This window comes from Sciurus carolinensis, chromosome 7 (assembly GCF_902686445.1).
Source record: "Sciurus carolinensis chromosome 7, mSciCar1.2, whole genome shotgun sequence".
Classification (NCBI taxonomy): Eukaryota; Metazoa; Chordata; class Mammalia; order Rodentia; family Sciuridae; genus Sciurus; species Sciurus carolinensis.
This window is the reverse complement of record NC_062219.1, coordinates 8,960,375-8,977,584: the sequence shown is the minus strand read 5'-3', so window position 1 is coordinate 8,977,584 and position 17,210 is coordinate 8,960,375. Positions and strand designations below refer to the sequence as shown.

General features: G+C 55.2%; 2 protein-coding genes across 4 annotated transcripts in view; one reads left to right on the top strand and one right to left on the bottom strand.

The window, feature by feature from the left end:
* Sytl3 (synaptotagmin like 3) overlaps positions 1 to 6,965 on the top strand; it is a 75,076-nt gene extending 68,111 nt beyond the window's left edge. For all 3 annotated transcript variants that reach the window (XM_047559383.1, XM_047559382.1, XM_047559385.1), the window contains 5 exons: positions 2,454 to 2,624; positions 3,714 to 3,819; positions 4,527 to 4,629; positions 5,495 to 5,700; positions 6,655 to 6,965. In XM_047559383.1, the coding sequence (XP_047415339.1) occupies positions 2,454 to 2,624; positions 3,714 to 3,819; positions 4,527 to 4,629; positions 5,495 to 5,700; positions 6,655 to 6,761 (693 nt within the window). In that variant the 3' untranslated portion in view covers positions 6,762 to 6,965. The remainder of the gene's footprint in view (positions 1 to 2,453; positions 2,625 to 3,713; positions 3,820 to 4,526; positions 4,630 to 5,494; positions 5,701 to 6,654) is intronic.
* Positions 6,966 to 7,588: 623 nt separating this feature from the next.
* The window catches only part of Ezr (ezrin), a 43,066-nt gene continuing 33,444 nt past the window's right edge, over positions 7,589 to 17,210 (bottom strand). Inside the window, exons 8-14 of the mRNA XM_047557963.1 lie at positions 16,339 to 16,435; positions 11,965 to 12,128; positions 11,555 to 11,685; positions 10,676 to 10,836; positions 10,227 to 10,319; positions 8,729 to 8,980; positions 7,589 to 8,560 (exon numbers count right to left, since the gene is read on the bottom strand). Of these exons, the coding sequence (XP_047413919.1) occupies positions 8,396 to 8,560; positions 8,729 to 8,980; positions 10,227 to 10,319; positions 10,676 to 10,836; positions 11,555 to 11,685; positions 11,965 to 12,128; positions 16,339 to 16,435 (1,063 nt within the window). The 3' untranslated portion in view covers positions 7,589 to 8,395. The remainder of the gene's footprint in view (positions 8,561 to 8,728; positions 8,981 to 10,226; positions 10,320 to 10,675; positions 10,837 to 11,554; positions 11,686 to 11,964; positions 12,129 to 16,338; positions 16,436 to 17,210) is intronic.

The following is a 17,210-nucleotide window of genomic DNA, read 5'->3' as shown; positions in this document are numbered from 1 at the left end:
CTGGGTGCAGACCACCCGCTGAGTCCCATGCCTGCAGGGAATTTTCAAAACTCTGTGCTACCTCACACATTTAAGTTGGTATTTTCAATGTCTCATCATACGTTTAATAAGGTCTTTTGTGCTAGACAGTGGTATATGAAATGAGGACTATTTTAGATAAACATTTAATTACATGGGTCAATTTTAAAAGTTTTAACTACCTTATTTTAATTACACACAGAATTTAAAATTCCATTTACTTAAGGGTTTCATCCAGTCTATTGTGAATATTTTGTAGTCCTGGGAAACTATCCAGATATGTTTGAAAAGTTTCCATCTAAATTCAGAGGATCCCAACACAGGTCAGATTTATTCCTAAATAAATTCACATAACACAGAAACGATGTGGGGCCTGGGGGGCCGACCAATCATTAAAAACCTTGGGGAAACCAGCATTTCAAGGTACCCCTTGGTCGGGCTCCCAGGCGGTTGGAGAGCCCCGGGCAGGCCACCCGAAGGCTGGGAAGATAACAGCCTCCAGGGTGTCTCCAGCCAGTTTGACTAAGTGCATGTGAAAAGCTGAAGATCCAGAAACTGATCCCGAAGTTTCCTGGTTAGAGTGTACTTTGGGCAGCCCTCTGGACTCCAGGGAGACTCCTGTCCTCTTTGCGATCCTTGAAATGGGGACCTGGGAAGGACAAGCTGAGACACAGGTCTGGGTGGCTTCTGTTTTCTGAAGCTCCTTATAGGCCAGAATGTGTGGAGTAGGTAGGGATCTTGGGGTCAGCTGGTGCAGGCCTGTGGACCACAGGACGATGGAAAATCTACTTGACGCAGATTCAATCACCAGGGGGAAGCTGCCCTGCTTATCAGATAGTGTGACCAGTAGGTGAGGACCCAGAGAAGAGCAGGCCTGAGCCTCGGGGAGGGGCTGCCGAGTGAGTGTGGCAGAGCAGTGGAGATTAGGGAGTTGCCTCCGGGAGGGTGACCACAGGGGAGGGACCTGTCCGTGGCCTTAGGCCGTGGCCTCCTGACCCTCCTTGGAGGAGCTGTATTTCTCAGGGGGAGGCAGGTACAGGGGAGGTCTGGGGTTGACTGATTGGGCAGGGGGCATGGCAGGAGCAGGCAGGTTAATCGAGAGTCCCCAGACAGAGCCAGGAATGTGGGCAAGGTCAGAAAGGGGCCTGGGACCTGAGCGAAAGCCTGGGAAACCAGCCCCGGGCCCGGAGGGGAGCGGGCACCAGAGCTCCTGACCCCATGCCCACAGCAATCCCAGCAGGAAGAAAAGGATGATGGGTGGGGCCAGGGCCGGCGCCCGCCTCCCTTCCCTGTGGGCAGGCGGGGGGAAGTGACTGCATTTTGGTTCTAGCTGATTTCTGTCATCCCTGAGAGGGAAAAGTGGCTGAGGGTAGATGAGAGGAGACGGACCCAAACCAGCCCCTGCACATCTGATTTCGGTGGCCGTGAGTGTCCTGCCTGGAGGGTCCTGATGAGTCGAGAGTCACATCCTAGCAAGTGCTGCGGTGGGGGCGGCACCAGGCAGGGCCAGCAGTGGCAGCCCAGGCTGGACACAGTAGGTGACAGTGCTGGCCACCACGGATGGCCTCCAGGCCACGGGAGACTCGGGGAATTTCTAGGCTCCTGTGTCTTCAAGGTCACATGGTGATAAGTGACACTGACCTCACAGGATGTGTGTGAAAACTGAAGACCTGGGCGCCCGAGAAGCCTGCAGAGTGAGGGATCAGGGACTTGTGACTCGTCCTCACTCTGGGAAAATCCAGCTCCTAGGCTTCACACAAGGCCCTGGGGCTGAGGCAGAGCTGGCCACACATTGTGGCAGCCTGTGAACAGGTGCAGGGCCTCCGGTCCTCCTGTGCTGTGAGCTGCAAAGCGGGTGATGGAGCGCTGAGGTGCCACCGGCCCGCATGCCATCATGTGCACCGTCTGTCTGGGCAAACCTGAGGGGTCGAGGCTCACACTTGGTATTTCCATTTTCAGGTTTTAGTTTTTGCAGTGCTGAGGATCAAACCCAGGCCTTGGGCACACTAGGCAGGCGCTCCACTAGGGAGCCAGGCCCCCAGCCCCCATACTTCATAGTTCTAAGAAATCATAGTCCTATTTTTGGTAGTTTTGGGCCTGGCTGGCTACAGTGTCAGCCAGGTCCACGTCCAGGTCCCGCCTTGGTGGTGTCAGCTTGATTCCTGAAGCCGTGAACTGGATGAGGACTTTCCTTCTTGTCTTGTCCTGAGAATCAGGGGTGGGGAACTGGGGGTGGCAGGAGGGTTGAGAGCCCAGGGCACCTGGGGAGTGGGGGGAGTCTTGAGGAAGAGGGGTCTACCTGGCCTGACCGCAGGCAGCCACCCTGACCATGGAGACGGGCGGCAGTCAAATCCCGGGGCTCAGCTGTGGGAGAGGCTGATGGGCCCTGGAGGCGGGCTGGGAGCCTGGCTGACCATCTCCACTCTGCCCTGCAGTATCAGGTGGACGCTGCCCAGCTGGCGACCCGGCAGCTGCAGGTCTCTGTGTGGCACCTGGGCACACTCGCCAGGAGGGTGTTCCTTGGAGAAGTGATGGTTCCGCTGGCCACATGGGACTTTGAAGACAGAGCAACACAGTCCTTCCGCTGGTATCCGCTCCGGGCCAAGGTGAGGCCTGTTTGGGACCGAGTGTCCAGCACCACCACTGTGAGGTCACTTTCCGAGGATAGGCCCGCGCTCCCCGCACCCCACTCCTCTATTGTCAGCTTGCAGGCAGGGCCTGGAGCGTCTCTGTGCCAGCACAAGGGTCTGGCCTAAGGCCACCAAGGTAGTCAAACTGAGCCTTTGACAGGCAGACCGGGAGCAGAGCACCAAGCTCAAAGGTGTCCTCCAGGTGCCAGTGAGTGGGTTGGCACCCCTGTGCTGCATGTTGAACGTCTGCTCACAGGTCTGTTCCCAGGGCTCCAGCAGGAGGGACCCTGGTATTGGCGCCTGGTTTCTAGGTGCTGAGGGTGACAGAGGTCATTTCTCCACTGGCACTGGGGGCCAAGAAGAGATGCTTTGTCTCAGATGGAGGCTGACCCACGCCGTCCCAGGAGTCCTGAGCCCTCACAGTTACTGTGGGGGCTGCTTCTCACTGCTGGTGGGAGGGCTAGGCACAGGGACTGTCTGGACCCAGACCCCACAGTACACTCTCCCGCCCCCGGGTGAAAGATCACTGATCTCAGGGTCACCTCTTCTCTGGCAAAATCACTCACGACCAGAGGAGTCACCTCTGTAGGCAGAGTATTATCCCTGGCAGGGGTCAGGACAAGGGGGTACCCACAGCCCGGAGAGCCACCCTGTGGTGTTGAGTGCTGAGTCTCCAAGGCCTGCAGCTGACCTGGGCATGGAAAGGTGGCCTGGAACCTCACTGCCCCGGGTAGAACTGCTGGGAGGGACTTGATCTTATTTACTCTTTTCAAATTCAGTTGTGTCCAGGTTTTCTTAGGACTGTCCTGTTCCCGAGGCCTGTTTCCTCAGGCACTTCTGCCTCTGGCTTTCCGGGGAGGTGGAGCTGCTCCTCTCCATGCTGAGAGTGGAGAGGGCGGCAGGTCAAGTCCCCATGGATGGGGGGCTGGCCACTCCATCCCTGGGCTCTCCTGGGCGGGAGAGGCTTTGCAGGGGGGAGGGGCGGAGACCTCTAGGCAGAGCCAAGGTAGCAGGAGTGCGGAAGGTCTGGGGGAATTGTCTGGGCTCTGCCTTTTGTGTCCACAGACGGAGAAATACGAAGACAGCGTTCCTCAGAATAATGGAGAACTTGCTGTTCGGGCCAAACTTGTCCTCCCTGCAGGATCCAGAAAACTCCAGGAGGCTGTAGAAGGTAGGTGGCCTCAGCCCCTCGAGCATTCCTCTGTCACTATCCCCAAGGCCTCCCTCCTCCCAGTGGGAAGACTGGACAGTCTCTGGTGAAACCATAGCCCCTCTGGAAGAGGGGCCACCTGACCACGTGTGTCAGGAGTCTGACTTCAGAACAATGCTCAAGGTGCTGGTACCTGCAAGTCTGAGGGGCAACTGCTGCCTGTATGTGATGTGGATCAAGGACAGGTCCTGTAGGGCCCTTAGGAGGTTGAACTTGTGAGGTTGAGGGTGGGCAAAGTAGACAGGGTCCATGCACATTTCCACCGTGCAATGACTATTTGGTGGGAAGAAATTTACTTCTGAGCTCCCAGGGCCACCAGCAGACCAGTGGCAGGCACCCTATGGTCACCTCTACCTCCCTGAAACAGGTTGGGGCTCCAGGTTTCCCCAAATCCACTGGCTACAGCCACACCAAAACCTCCATCTTTCTCTGGGCTCCAGTGTACTCGCTGAGCTTCTGCTTCACTGAAGTTTTAGCTTTCCTGTCCCTGTGCTGGCCACTTAGCATGTGGGCAGGGCCAGTAGAGCCTTCTGGGGAAGCATGCCTCTTCCTGCCTGCTCTTCCCGGTCTGGATTCTGCAACACTGCTCTTATTGAGTCAGTTGGGGGTGTTGGGACTGAAAAGCATCTGGAGAAGTGGGCTTGACAGAGAAATTGACTTTCTTCCAGGGACAGATCAGCCATCACTTAATGGTCAGCTCTGTTTGGTAGTGCTGGGCGCCAAGAACTTACCCGTGCGGTCAGACGGTACCTTAAACTCATTTGTTAAAGGGTAGGTATGAGGTACAACCAAATACTGTTCACTGGTCATCTAGTATACACACGGTATATTCCTAGAACCTGGAGGAAACATCAGAAATATAAGCCATTTTAAATTCATCTTGCCTTAGCTTTCCTATGAAAATCCAAAGGCACGTATGAAGGGCCCTGATTTCCACAATTCAGGGGATTTGGGCACGCTGAGACTCATTTTGGGATAGTACATTTTAACCCGAGACCCAAATCTTGTTGGTTCCTGTTATATCAGTAAATCAGTTTCGATTGAAATCAAGTCTGAGAAGAAAGAAGTGTGTTCAGCAAATATTTCCTTAGTTTAACACCACCCCCTGGATTAACTGTCATGTGGGTGACTTTCCACCTTTCAGTCAGTCAGTGCAGGTGTGCTGGGATCTCTAAAAGTAAAGCAAACACCACTGAATGTCACCCTGAAATACTAAATCCCCAGTCACAGACAGAACCGAGCCTGGGTCCCAATCTCATCACTTCCTGCATGTCCTTGGCCAAGTTACTTAGCCTTTCTGAACGTGTTTTGCTGACAACAGTATACAGTGAGGTCACATGTACACAGCACCCTGGTCCCTGGGAGGCACTTCTAATAAGCTCTGCCTTCAATTGGCAGTAAGCAGATTACGGTAAGGACCCTGCAGCCTCGGAATTCCAATTTACCCTTAATACCTGATGCAGAATCCAGCTGAACAAGAAACTTGGACAATCCTAGCCAGGTCGTGTGGCCAGGTCTTGTGATTCCCACACTAACTGGTTTAGATTTGCGCTGAAGCAGCGCTTGCGGGGTCCAGGCCGGGCGAGAGGCTGCGCGGAGGGAGGGCCGTCACAGCATCTGTGTGTCTTTCCTTCAGCTGTCTCACTCTGCCGGATCAACAGAAACTGCGACTGAGGTCCCCGGTGCTGAAGAAGCAAGCTTGCCCCCAGTGGAAACACTCCTTCGTGTTCAATGGCGTCAGCAGGTCTCAGTTGAGGCAGTCTAGCCTGGAACTGACTGTCTGGGACCAGGCCATCTTTGGAATGAGCGACCGCTTGCTGGGGGGAGCCAGACTTGGTTCAAGTAAGTCTGCTTGATTCCTGATGGGCCCACACTGTCTCCCAATGCTTTGTTATGTCCTTAGAGAGTGTCTTACAGGGGGACCAAGAGAAGATGCTTCCCTAATGGTAGTGATTTAACTGACTGTAGCATCGCCTACTCGGCGTAAATAGAAACTCCCACGTCTAGGTCTAACTCTACAGTGGAGCGGCAATACAGCCAAGTATTTCAACAATTTAAATCAGATTTAGATCTGCTAAAGAAACAAAAGTCATGGGCCTCAAAATGGGCCAGGCACAGTATTTGCTTTTGTTTCTGTTGTCAATCATAAGAGGATTATTTTCTTAAAGGAAAAATCTTAGCCCAAACAAATGGCCATTCAGAAAGTACTTCACTGAGAGTGGAACAAACAGGGACACGATTCAGTCTTGCCCACAGGAGTGCTGCTGGCACAGCGTGTGGGCAGCCCTTGTCTGGGAGGGAGGGTTCTAGGCCTCACCCCTGCCTGCAGGTTGCCAGCAGTGCCCCCCCGAGAGTGTCAACCCCAAACACCTGCGCACAGTCCTGATGACTTCCAGCTGAGCGCTAGAGCTAATTAAGGACAATTTTTCAAAGGGACACTGTTCAAAGCACAGCTCTGCTCTAGGGAACAGAGCACATCTAGGGATGAACACATCCAACCCTGCCATCCAGCCCCTGTATCAGGGTGTTGACTACCCACAGTGAAGAATCGGCCACCAAACCAGAACCGTCCTACATTAAGACCTGGGAAAGGCACTGGAGGTCAGGGCCTCCATTCTGAGGCCTCAGCACAGCCTACACCCCGCACACAGTTGGGAGTCCCAAACCCACCAGCGGTTGGCATTTTCATAGTCTCCAGTTGATGGGAAAATACTTCTTGCTAGGCCTCCTTTTTAAAATTCTGAGAAGGGCTGAGGCGGCACCCTCACCCACCGACTAACGCCTCTCTCCCGTCAGAGGGGGATGCAGTTGGTGCAGACCCTGGTTCCCAGTCAAGGCTGCAATGGCAGAAGGTTCTCTCCAGCCCCAACTTATGGACGGATATGACTCTCATCCTGCACTGAGCGAAGGCCTCAGCTCCAGGCCGCACTGGACATCCTGCAAAAGCTGGCAGGTGCGATCATGGCCACACAGGCCCCTGGACTATGTAGCCTCCCGTGGTCATTGTTATGTCCCTCAATGTCTGTGTGCTTAACAGCAATCATCCATGTTACATAAGCCTCGTGTGTTCCCGAGATGTGGAGATTGGTCATATTTCAATAAATATTCAGCAGTCACCCCTGTCTCCCAGAGTGTGGCAAAAGTGAAAAATCATGGCTTTTGTTATGCACATTTCAGAGGAAACAAATGAGCTTGGTACGTATCCAGTGCCCCTTCCCTTCCTGTGGAAAACTTCCCAGAACAGGTGAGCCAGCCACAGGGCACAGGATGGAGGGTGTGGACCCAGGCGAGTCCCGGCAGACCCTCCCCCACACAGGAGCAGACACCGCAGCCGCACGCTGCCTTGGGCAACTTTTATTTTGCATGTCTGCAGCGTGGATCCGTCTGCATGTGACAACCCAAAGGACAAAACGTGCACAGAAGGGCCAGGAACGAGCAGAGCCAGCAGCTCATGAAAGCTGTTGTGTTAACAGCTTTTCAAGGACGTGGCAGAGAATGGAAATCGGTCAGAAAGAGGTTCTCGTGATGAATAGGTCAGAGTCCCTTCATGGCTGGAGTCTGAACGATCTTAGAATTTTTGTGTATTTTCCAAACAAGCTTAGAAAATCAAAATGCAGGTATGTGCACAAAGAATGCCACAAGAAGACATTTTTACACGTGTGATTACAACAGGTAATCAGTTTCATGACTGCACTCATCACATCACATCAGTTCAAGGGCCGGGGTTACATGTTTTTTTTTTTTTTTTTTTTTTTTTTTTAATACGTAATTATTTTATTCTGTAAAAGGTAACAAAATATACAGAACAAAACTTTCCCTTTTTAAAACTAATGTTACAAACCCATATTATCACATATATAAATACTATACTCTAAAGCTGATCATTAATTAAGAATAAAGTCCAACAGTGTATTCTAACTGTTAAGCAAAAAAAAAAAAAAAAAAAAAAAAAAACCAAAGTTTACCGGAGAGTCCTCCTGTACCGAGGTTCATTCTGAATGACCACTGCAGATTTTTGCCAACAGAACGCAATGTCTGGAGAAAGGAAATCACTGGATGTGGGAGGGTGCTGTAGACTCAATTTTCAAAATCATTTCCACCCCTCCAAACAAATATACAGAGATGGACCCTTCACAGAAATCAAGAACAAATCAATGGGAGCTCATTTCAAAACCAGAAAAAGTATGGCACAGCTGTAAGCCACGTGTGGTTCTTTAATGATACTGCACCTTGGATCACAGGCCAGCAGGAGGTTTGTCACTCAGGCTTTACAGAAATCTTTCCTTAATTCCCTCAGTCCTGCTCCAAGCATAAAACAGGAGGTGATTCAATCATTCTCATAAAAATCAGGCCTGTTTGGCACTAGCGTACGATTGGGAAAAACAAACCAGAGAGGCTGCTGCTGGTTCCTGACCCAGAGTACTTCTGCTGGGTGACCGCTTTTTTTAAGGGACCTGGAACATGTTGAGGGGCTTCTAGATTAGCGTGCTATACAGCCAAGTGTGACATGTCTGCCCGGGACCCTCAGGCCTGGCCTCTACATGGCCTCGAACTCGTCGATCCGCTGCTTGGTGTTGCCCTGGCGGATCTGCCGCAGGGTCTTGTACTTGTCCCGGCCCTGCCTCATGTTCTCGTTGTGGATGATGTCGTTGTGGGTCCTCTTGTTCTCATCCCTGGCCTGCGACAACTCGTTGCTCAGGGTCTGCAACATGAAGCAGCGTCGGTCAGCGCCTGTCCTCCCTGTGACATCTCGGGGTGGCTGGGAATGCCCCCCCTACCACAGGAAGGCTGAAGAGGTCGCGGTGGGGACGAGTCACGGTGGCCTGGTGTGAAACCCGCCCGCCTGCTTCGCCCGGCCGCCCGCGCTCACCAGCAGCTGCCGCTGCACACGCTCGTTCTTTTCGGCCTCTGTGATCCGCTTCTCCTCGTTGCGGTCGTCCAGGATGCCCTCGCTGCAGAGCTCGGCGCTGTAGCCCATGGGCTCCGCGCCCTCCTCCTGCAGGCTCTCCTGCACGTGGTAGCTCACCGGCTCGTACACAGGGGGCGGAGGGGGCGGCGGCGCCGTCATCACCAGGTGCAGCTCCTCCTTGGTCTTCACAAGGTCGTCCTGCGCTTCTTTGGCCTTTGAAAGCAAATACTTAGGTGAGCGCTTCTGCCCCATGTCCCTTATGTTGGGACCATCTTCCTTAAGAAGCAGGCGTGCTCTCCTGGTGAGGAGCACGGGAACCTCCTCCCCTCCTTTCCTGGGAGCTTCAACAGCATAGCGTGAGCTTGGCTCTGCAGAAGCGCCCACGTGGGGGGTCCCCAAGTCATTCCCACTCCCACAGCAGGGAAGGAACCAACGTGCCGGCGGCTGGGAGTTCCTTAAAGTACTATTTCTCTTTTTCTGTCTATAACCCTAATAAAGGCTCATTGTATATATTTCTGGAAACAAAGCAACCACACACAAAAACCACACCCACATCTTCCACGTCCCGGAGAGCAGCACGGTGACATTCTGATGTGCACTTCTGCTCTCCTTGTGGGCTGCTTATTGACACCTCCCTACAGTCACCCCGAGTCCACCCAGCTGCTCCCAGGGGGTGCGCTCAGTCTGCCCTGTCCCGTCACCAGCTTTTCTCACTACTTTATAATGAGCACCTTCCCCCCAACCTAAGAAGTCTTCTGCGTGCAGCAGGTGGGGAGCAGGAATGGGGGAATGGAAAACACCTGGGGAGCAGCCAGGAGGCACCTGGTTACAGGTGGCCCCACGAGGCAGTCCCAGAGGTGAGCACAGGTGGAGGAAGGAGGGGAGGGGGTCTCCCAAAGCCTGGTGGTAAGTCCATGGCCTTAGCCACACCCAGACCTCGTGCTGTCCTACAGAGCAAGAAGACCTCAGGCTCTGCACAGGTCTTGTGACTGCAGTTGGAGCTCACAGGTGGGTCTCACCCCAACTGTGACCAAGGCTATGAGGGGAGGCCATCCCCACTTCCTGGACACATGGCCAAGTCTCCAAGCCTGGGCTCTTGCTCTGGTCTGGAGACCTCCAAGGTTCTTTTCATAGAACTCTGCAGTATATTCCAGAAGGGGTGACTTCAGGCTCTGTGACTGTCACAGGGGTCCCAAATACCTGGACTTAGAACTAGTTCCTGATCAGGGGCATCTGATGGTGGTGGGGCAAAGTGCTGGAGTGGACTAGCGGGTCACCCCAACGGCTGTTCACGCAGGTGTACAGCCGAGCCTGCTCCCGGGGATCTGCTTCAGCAGCACGCAGCTACTGGCCAAGGACAGCAAAGTGCCCCAGGAGCTCCCGGGGCGACCTGCCTGTCAGCTGGACTCTCCCCCACCGGCTACAGCCACAACAGGTAGGCTGTGAGGTAGGGACTCACCCGGTGCTGCCACTCCTCCACCTCGTCCTCCTTGCGCCGCCGTGCCTCCTCCAGGAGGGCGATCTTGGCGGTGTACTCGGCAAGCTCTGCAGCCTGGAAGGGAAGGTGGCCGAGCGGCCTCTGAAATCCTCTGCAGGCCCGCTCGCGAGCCAACACGCTTGCTGCTGGGGCCTCTGCAGTGAGGCTGCCTCCCTCCCGCTCCCCGGGGTCAGCAGGGCTCGGCCGTGCCGACCCGCACCTGCGTGGGGCTCCAGACCCCACCCTCGCGTCCACTTCCCCGACTGGGCAGGACCGCAAGTCCCCAGGCCCCTCCCGGGTGGCCGCTACAGGCCTCCGGTAGATCCGATTACAGCCCCGGAGGAAAGTCATTACGAGGCAGGTGTCACTTTTTCGATCCTCAGAAGCAGCCTCTCTATAATTCAGCACCTCGAAACCCAGGCAATCCCTACCAGCTGCTCCTGGCTCTTTATCTGATCGGCCGCCTGTCTCTCCAGCTCCTCCTTGGCCCTGAGTGCAGCCACGCGGTCGGCCTCCAGGCGCTCGGCCTCCTCCTGGGCTCGCTTCCGCTCGTCCTCCAGCTGGAGGGCTCTCTGGATCTGGTCATTGAGTTCTGCAGGGAACACGAAGCCAGAGCTGCTTCAACCCCAGGCCAGGGACCAGAGCCCTAGTCTTCCATTCCCACGTGGGTGGGTGGAGGGAGATCTGGGTAGAAGCCACTCCTGGGACCACGAGGCCGGGATGGCGGCCAGCTGCCCCCGGGAGGTCTCCAGCTCACTCCAGATGGTCAGCAACCACTGCGGAGAGGTCAGACATCTCCCTGGCTGGGTCCGACCTCCAAGCCTCTGGCAGCTGCTCCTCAGTTTGGCCCTCTCTCCCATGCCCCTGACACTCGCTGAAACGTGCATCTCCCTGCCACACCAAACGCCCTCCCGGGCAGGTGATATGTGGCTCAAGATCACGGCGGATAGTCACAGCCAAGCTGTGCTGAGCCACCGGAGCTGTGCTGAGTGGGTCTGGCCTTCACAGACAGCCGTGGAGGAGTCTAGAAGGCTGGGAGCAGAGCAGCACGACTCTGCCCTGCCAGGCTGCAACTGTGGGCTGCTCACTCCCTCGTCTCAAGGGCTTATGGGAAAATCAGGAACAATGAGCATGGAAGTGAATGAAGTACAGGGTCACTTTCTGATCTAAATACCCACGTTATGTCTCTGCCACCAGGCTGTTTGGGGTACCATGTTAAACTGAGAGAGATGCTCTGGAAGTTCCCCTCGGCCGCGTGAGAGACCCTGCCTGCCCCTGTGGGCAGGTCACTGAGCGCCGTGAGGCCCGACCTTTCTCGGCTTTCTTGGTCTTCTGCTCGTAGTCCTGCAGACGCAGCATCAGCTCCTCCTTCTCCCGCAGCATCTGCTCCTTCTCTCTCTCCACAGTCTCCCTCCTCTTCTTCTCAGTTTCCAACTGCTGCCTGGTTGAGGGAGGAAAGAGGCGCAAGGAGTGTTAGGTGCCAGCAGGCCCAGGCTGGCAAATGTGGTGGCATTTCCAGCTGTTGGGTTTCGGAGTGAACTCTTCCCAGGGAAGCTCCGGGCTAGGACTTCCCGGGGAAGCTCCATGCCAGGACTCTGCCCCCAGGGCTATGCTGGGGCTGGCTGGGCAGCACGCAAGGCACTACCCAGGACTAGGCTGGGTCACCCGACAGGCCAGCTGTGGAGCGTGGTCCCCGACCCAGGAGGCCTCTGCCGCTCACCGCTCCAGCTGCTTCTGGTGCTTCTCCTCCCGCGCCTGGGCCTTCATCTGCTGCACCTCGATGGTGTCGGGCTTCCTGCGGCGCATGTACAGCTCGTGGTTCCCCATGCAGAGCTGCAGGATCCGCTTGTTGATTCTCAGCCGGGGGGCATAGAACACGAAGTCCTGAAAAACAGAACGGGAGGACTCGGGCTGAGAAGGCCACGCGTGGCTGCTCCCCACCCACCCTTCACGAAGATGCAGAACCTTTCCTAAAAGGGCAGGTGCGGCAGAAAATGGGCCAGAAATGTACATTCTCAGTACCAGGAACAAGGAGAGGGCGTGTGTCCAGCGAGTGTGTCTGGTGCGCGTGTATGCCCACGTTGGTGGCCTCTGTGCACCGGGCATGCGTGCCCATCTCTGCACACACTGAAATCTGTCGGTGCAGCTCTCCAAGGGGAGGCCTGGCCTCCTCTGGTGTCTGTCCTCTCCTGTCCCACGGCACCGCCTGCATGCGCCCTTACCCATTCTCGCTGGGGCTGCCTGGACCTCTATGCTTCCTCTGTCCTCTGCCTCCCACCCCAGGAGCGCTCTGCCCTCCTTGTTCTGGGTGCCTGTGCCTCGCAGCTCACGCCACAGCCCCCAGCTGCACGGGGCACACTCCCTCACACCTGGGAGCCACCTCCTGCTCAGAGCGTCACCGTCCACGCCTGCCCAAGAAACCCGACTCTGCTTTTGTGCCTGCTACACCTGGTGCAGGCGGCTGCTCTCACGTCACCCCCACCGACTTGTTCTGGATCTTTCCCTGTTCGACCATCCACTTCCTGGGAGCAGGACCCACGTCCACCCAGCCCTCTCCCCAGGTGTTCACACAGCGTCTGCTGTGGACAGCTGTCTGATGCCCACAGTCACATCTGGGTGCCTCGACCGGACCAAGCTGCTCATCCCTCAGCCTCAGCATCAACGTGCAATGGGGCCGCCAGTGCCTGATCACCTGCCATGAAGAGCAAACCTCTTCACAGGGGACTCGCAACAACTGTGGCGCCAGAAAAGTCGGCCGACCTGCCCTGCAGTCACTCTCTGATGCGAGCTGAGCTCCCTTTCCGACCTGCTACCTTGCAAGGCCCCAGGGAGAGGGCGGCAGGCCCTCCTGCTTCCCATTCCTTGCTCCTGCGGTGACAGCGGCGGTTAACAGGGCTCAGAGAGGGCCCACCGTCTGGGGACTCTTGCAAAAGGTATTCTAAACGCCTCTGTGAGTGTCCTCGGAGCTACGGGTCCCCTGACACCCAGATCCTGGCTGTCTGGGACGGGGGGGGGGGGATGAAACCAAGCAGCAGTGTGACACGCCCCAGTGACATCAGAGGCCCGCAGAGCGAGCCCGCCAGCTAGCCAACACCCGAGAAGAGCTCGGCTAGCTCCTCAGTCTCTGGTTCCAGAAAGCCTGGGTGAGAGACAGAGCCCCTGAACTTCCTGGGTGGGGCTCCCCGGGGTTTCACACACTTGTTATTAAGTCATCGGGTTTCCCAGGGAGGAGCCCAGAGCTGGGAGAAACAGGAATTTTTATTACCCACCTATCTCTTATTACACAAGAGAAAACAACCCTGCATTATGGCTTCCGGGGCACACTGCCCAGCCAGCTTCCCGCTGTGACTCACCAGCATGTGCAAAGAGATGCGGATTAGCAGCAACTACCCTTGAGGGATTCGAGGGTCCAGCTGCAGGTGACCTGGGAACTCTCCCACCCTGGAGAAAGGTCCTGCAACTGCTGGAAAACACTCTGAGGGTCTGCTGCCGGGCGGTGAGCGAACCAGGTGAGAGGGACTTTCTCCCACTGCCTTTGAGGGAAGCCAGTTTCTGACTTCGTGAAAAATAAAAACTCACACTTCAAGGTTTCTCAGTCCACGTCCCAGGACCGTGCCTCCTAATGCAAAACCTCAACAGGACAAGGCCTGGGCGGCTTCCTCGGCTGGCAGAGAGCCTGTGCCCTAAAAATGGCAACAGGCACGAGTGCCCAGAAAGGGATCCGAGACCTTTGGGATCTGACCAGGGAAAGAAGGTGGCGATAGCAGCCTTGACACAACTTCCAGAAACTCTGCCAAGAGGCCAGTCTCCACTCTCGTCTGGCCCCAGGACCTGGGGTGGGCAGGGGCAGTGTGCCTGGTCAGCGGGGTCCCTGAGAGCATAGAGTGGAAGGTTGGGTAGATGTTCTTTTTTTCTATTTTGGGTACTGGAGACTAAACCTGGGGGTGAGCCACATCCCCGCCCTTTGAGACAGGGTCTCACTAAGCTACTTAGGTCTTGCTAAGTGTCTCAGGCTGCCTTGAACTTGCAGTCCTCCTGCCTCAGCCTCCACTGGGATTACAGGTGTGTGCCACCTCGTCTGGCGTGGGTGGGTATCCTTTGCCACTTCAAAAGCTGCTGAGCGGTGGCAGGTCTGCAGGCCCTACCTGAGCCCGGACACAGCTAACTGTCCTGTGCTACCTGGCAGAGGACAGAAGTTGGCTTATAAAAAAGGAGCTGCCTGGTTCCAGAGGGCAGGCTTTGTGAGTTCCTTGCAATGTTAGGGCGTGGGTGCTCTCCGCAAGGTCACACTAGATGAGGCCTGTGCCTCTTTGACTTGGGGTTTCTTCTCTCTTTTACATAAAGGTTTAAATTTGAAAATATGGCTTTCTTCTGTCCAAAGCGAAAGACTAAGGCTAGGCAGCCCTGGTGAGGTGTGGAGGGTCCCGAACGCCCCAGGCAAATGCTGCCTCCCCAGTGAGGTCTCCCCCGCCTGACCTGTGCGATGTGGTGGCTGCCCCATCGCCACCTGCGGAGCCCACGTTTCCTCTTCACTACGGCTGCACCACTGTAATCACCACCGGGACGTCAGCATCTGCCTGCCTTCTATTCCTCTCTTCCCCTGGAATGTGGGCTTCGCTGTGACTGCTGATGGCCTGGATGCCTGGCACAGGGAGGGCCACAGGCCTTTCCCTTTGTCACCGAGGCTTCACTGAGAGCCATTCTGTAGTAAATGTCTGTGTGCTGACTCAACCAGATGCAAAGTCATCACCTCTGCTTGCTGTTTTATACTTATAAAATATTCTTCGGCTTTTTGAAAGCTAAACTTAGGCCAAATTAAAAATGCACACACACACCACACACGTGCTAAATGCTGGAGTGGTCTAGCCCAGGAAGAACTTGTGCCCTACTGCCAGCTGAATTCCTAAAAACCACATAACGAAAATCAGTAGCATCCCACGGCGTAGCCAGCACTCTTCTGTGAAACTTCAGAATTTTCTTGGTTTTCCACTTGCGCCAATCTCACAGCTCACGTAACACGGGGCCCCTGTGACCCTCGGCTGGTGAGGCTGCATGTTCCTGTGAACTGTTACTATGGAGCTCGACAGTCTGTATTCAATAATGGTTTGATTCTAAAGAACTGCAAGATACCCATGGAGCAGGACTCAGGAGTTCACAAACAGCAGGACACATTCAATAAAGAGGGAAATACTTTCACAAACGATGTCAAGGCCTGCCAATTCTAAATGACACCCAACCGACTCATGTGGGGAAAAGTAATTAGACAGTAACACGACATCAAGTTCCAAGTGGGTTTGCCACTGCTAAGCAAAGGTCAACGATTCAGAAGCCAAGAGGCTCCACGGACATTCAGGGTCTGGACCAGGGCCCATGCCCACCTCTAAGCTAATACAGCGATTAAGGAACAAACAGGACATGAGAACACAAAGTCCTGCCCAATCTATGATTTTGGTAAAATTCAGAGCAGGCTCTAAGGACGGTAACAATTTCAAGTGGCTTTTTTTCTTTCTTTTTTTTAAAGAATCAGGTTTCTGATTAGAAAACAAAATCTTTATCCCCATCCCCATATCTCGGGGAACAGCAGGCTCTGGGTACATTTGGGATTTTAACTTGGGGAATTCAGGGGAGCTCTGAGAGCCGCAATCAGGCCCTTCAGATCGCGGTAATAGCCTGCCCTCTGGTCGGGACAGGGGAGAAGCTGGTGAGAGTCCCCTCCCTGACGTCCACACCCAGGTCTGCCTGGGGCAGGGGCAGGCAGCTCTTCTCCACACCAACACAAACACGTCACAAGCCAGCGTGCCCAGACAGAAACACAGCTTTTGGAGAAATTTTCATCGTTGAAAGGTCAACGATTCAGAACTGCCCTGTTCTCTGTGAGGAAGAGTGGAAACTCAGGGGTGACAGCCGGCTAGCTTTTGACGGACCTCTCCCTCTGCAATGGTCAGCCACAGCCCAGGATGCTGGCCTTCGATGACAGGGAATTCCAGGCATCACTGCTCTGTGGCACCTAGAGAAATCTGGGTGTTCTGCAGAGAACTCGTCCTGGCTGTCAGAATGATGAGCAGTAACCAGGGTACAATCCATTTGAACTTACAGGTGCTTTCTTGTCGATGGGCTTAATGACGAACTTTTTGTCATTGAAAGAGATGTTCCTGATTTCACTCCAAGGGAAGCCAATCTTTGGGGTCAACCTGAGGTTAAAAATAGAAGAGGCGATGGTTAGATGGACGTGCCTGTGCATGACTGGACTTCAGGGGACTTGCCAATCTAGTTCGGACTTCTGCAAGCTCAGTTTCCGGAGGTCCCAAGTTGGTCCACAGAGCATAACGCACGATCGTGTACTCGCCCACCCAGCCCGCGGCCCGGCACGTGGCCGGGGCTGTGGCCATGGTACTGTCTACTTGCCCACTCAGCCTGCGTCCCGGCACGTGGCTGGGGCTATGACAGACATGCCCCCCACTTCTTAGAGTTTATGTCTGTCTGGGGCAACTGACAGGATCCACTCCCCAGGGCTGGTAATCCTGCATCAGCTGCAGGCCCTACCCAGGCCTCCTGGTCCCTCATCTGACCTTGTCCCTGCACCTGCATCCCACCCACCTCTCCTTCTGTCTGCTTGTGATCAGTTCCCGTTCCCATTGTCCACGATGTGAACTCGGCCCTTAACTTGGCACCCAAGAGCCACCTGAGGCAGCCTGTCGGCCGATGGTCCCTCGCCACCTCCCTCCTCCTCCCACCGTCTCCCCCGCCACACAGACTCTTCTCAGTGTCATGAAGCCACCGTGCTATCACTTCATGAAAACCAGCCAGGCCAAGAGCCCGTCCTGCTTTCAACCCAGGAAGCCCTCAGAGCAGCTGCCTGCTCACAGGCCTGGGGCCTGGTGGGTCGCCTGCCCTTGGGTCAGCCTCCTAGTGATGCCCGTTCTCCCGCTGGACAGACACTGCCCTGTGTCACCGTCCAACTCCCAG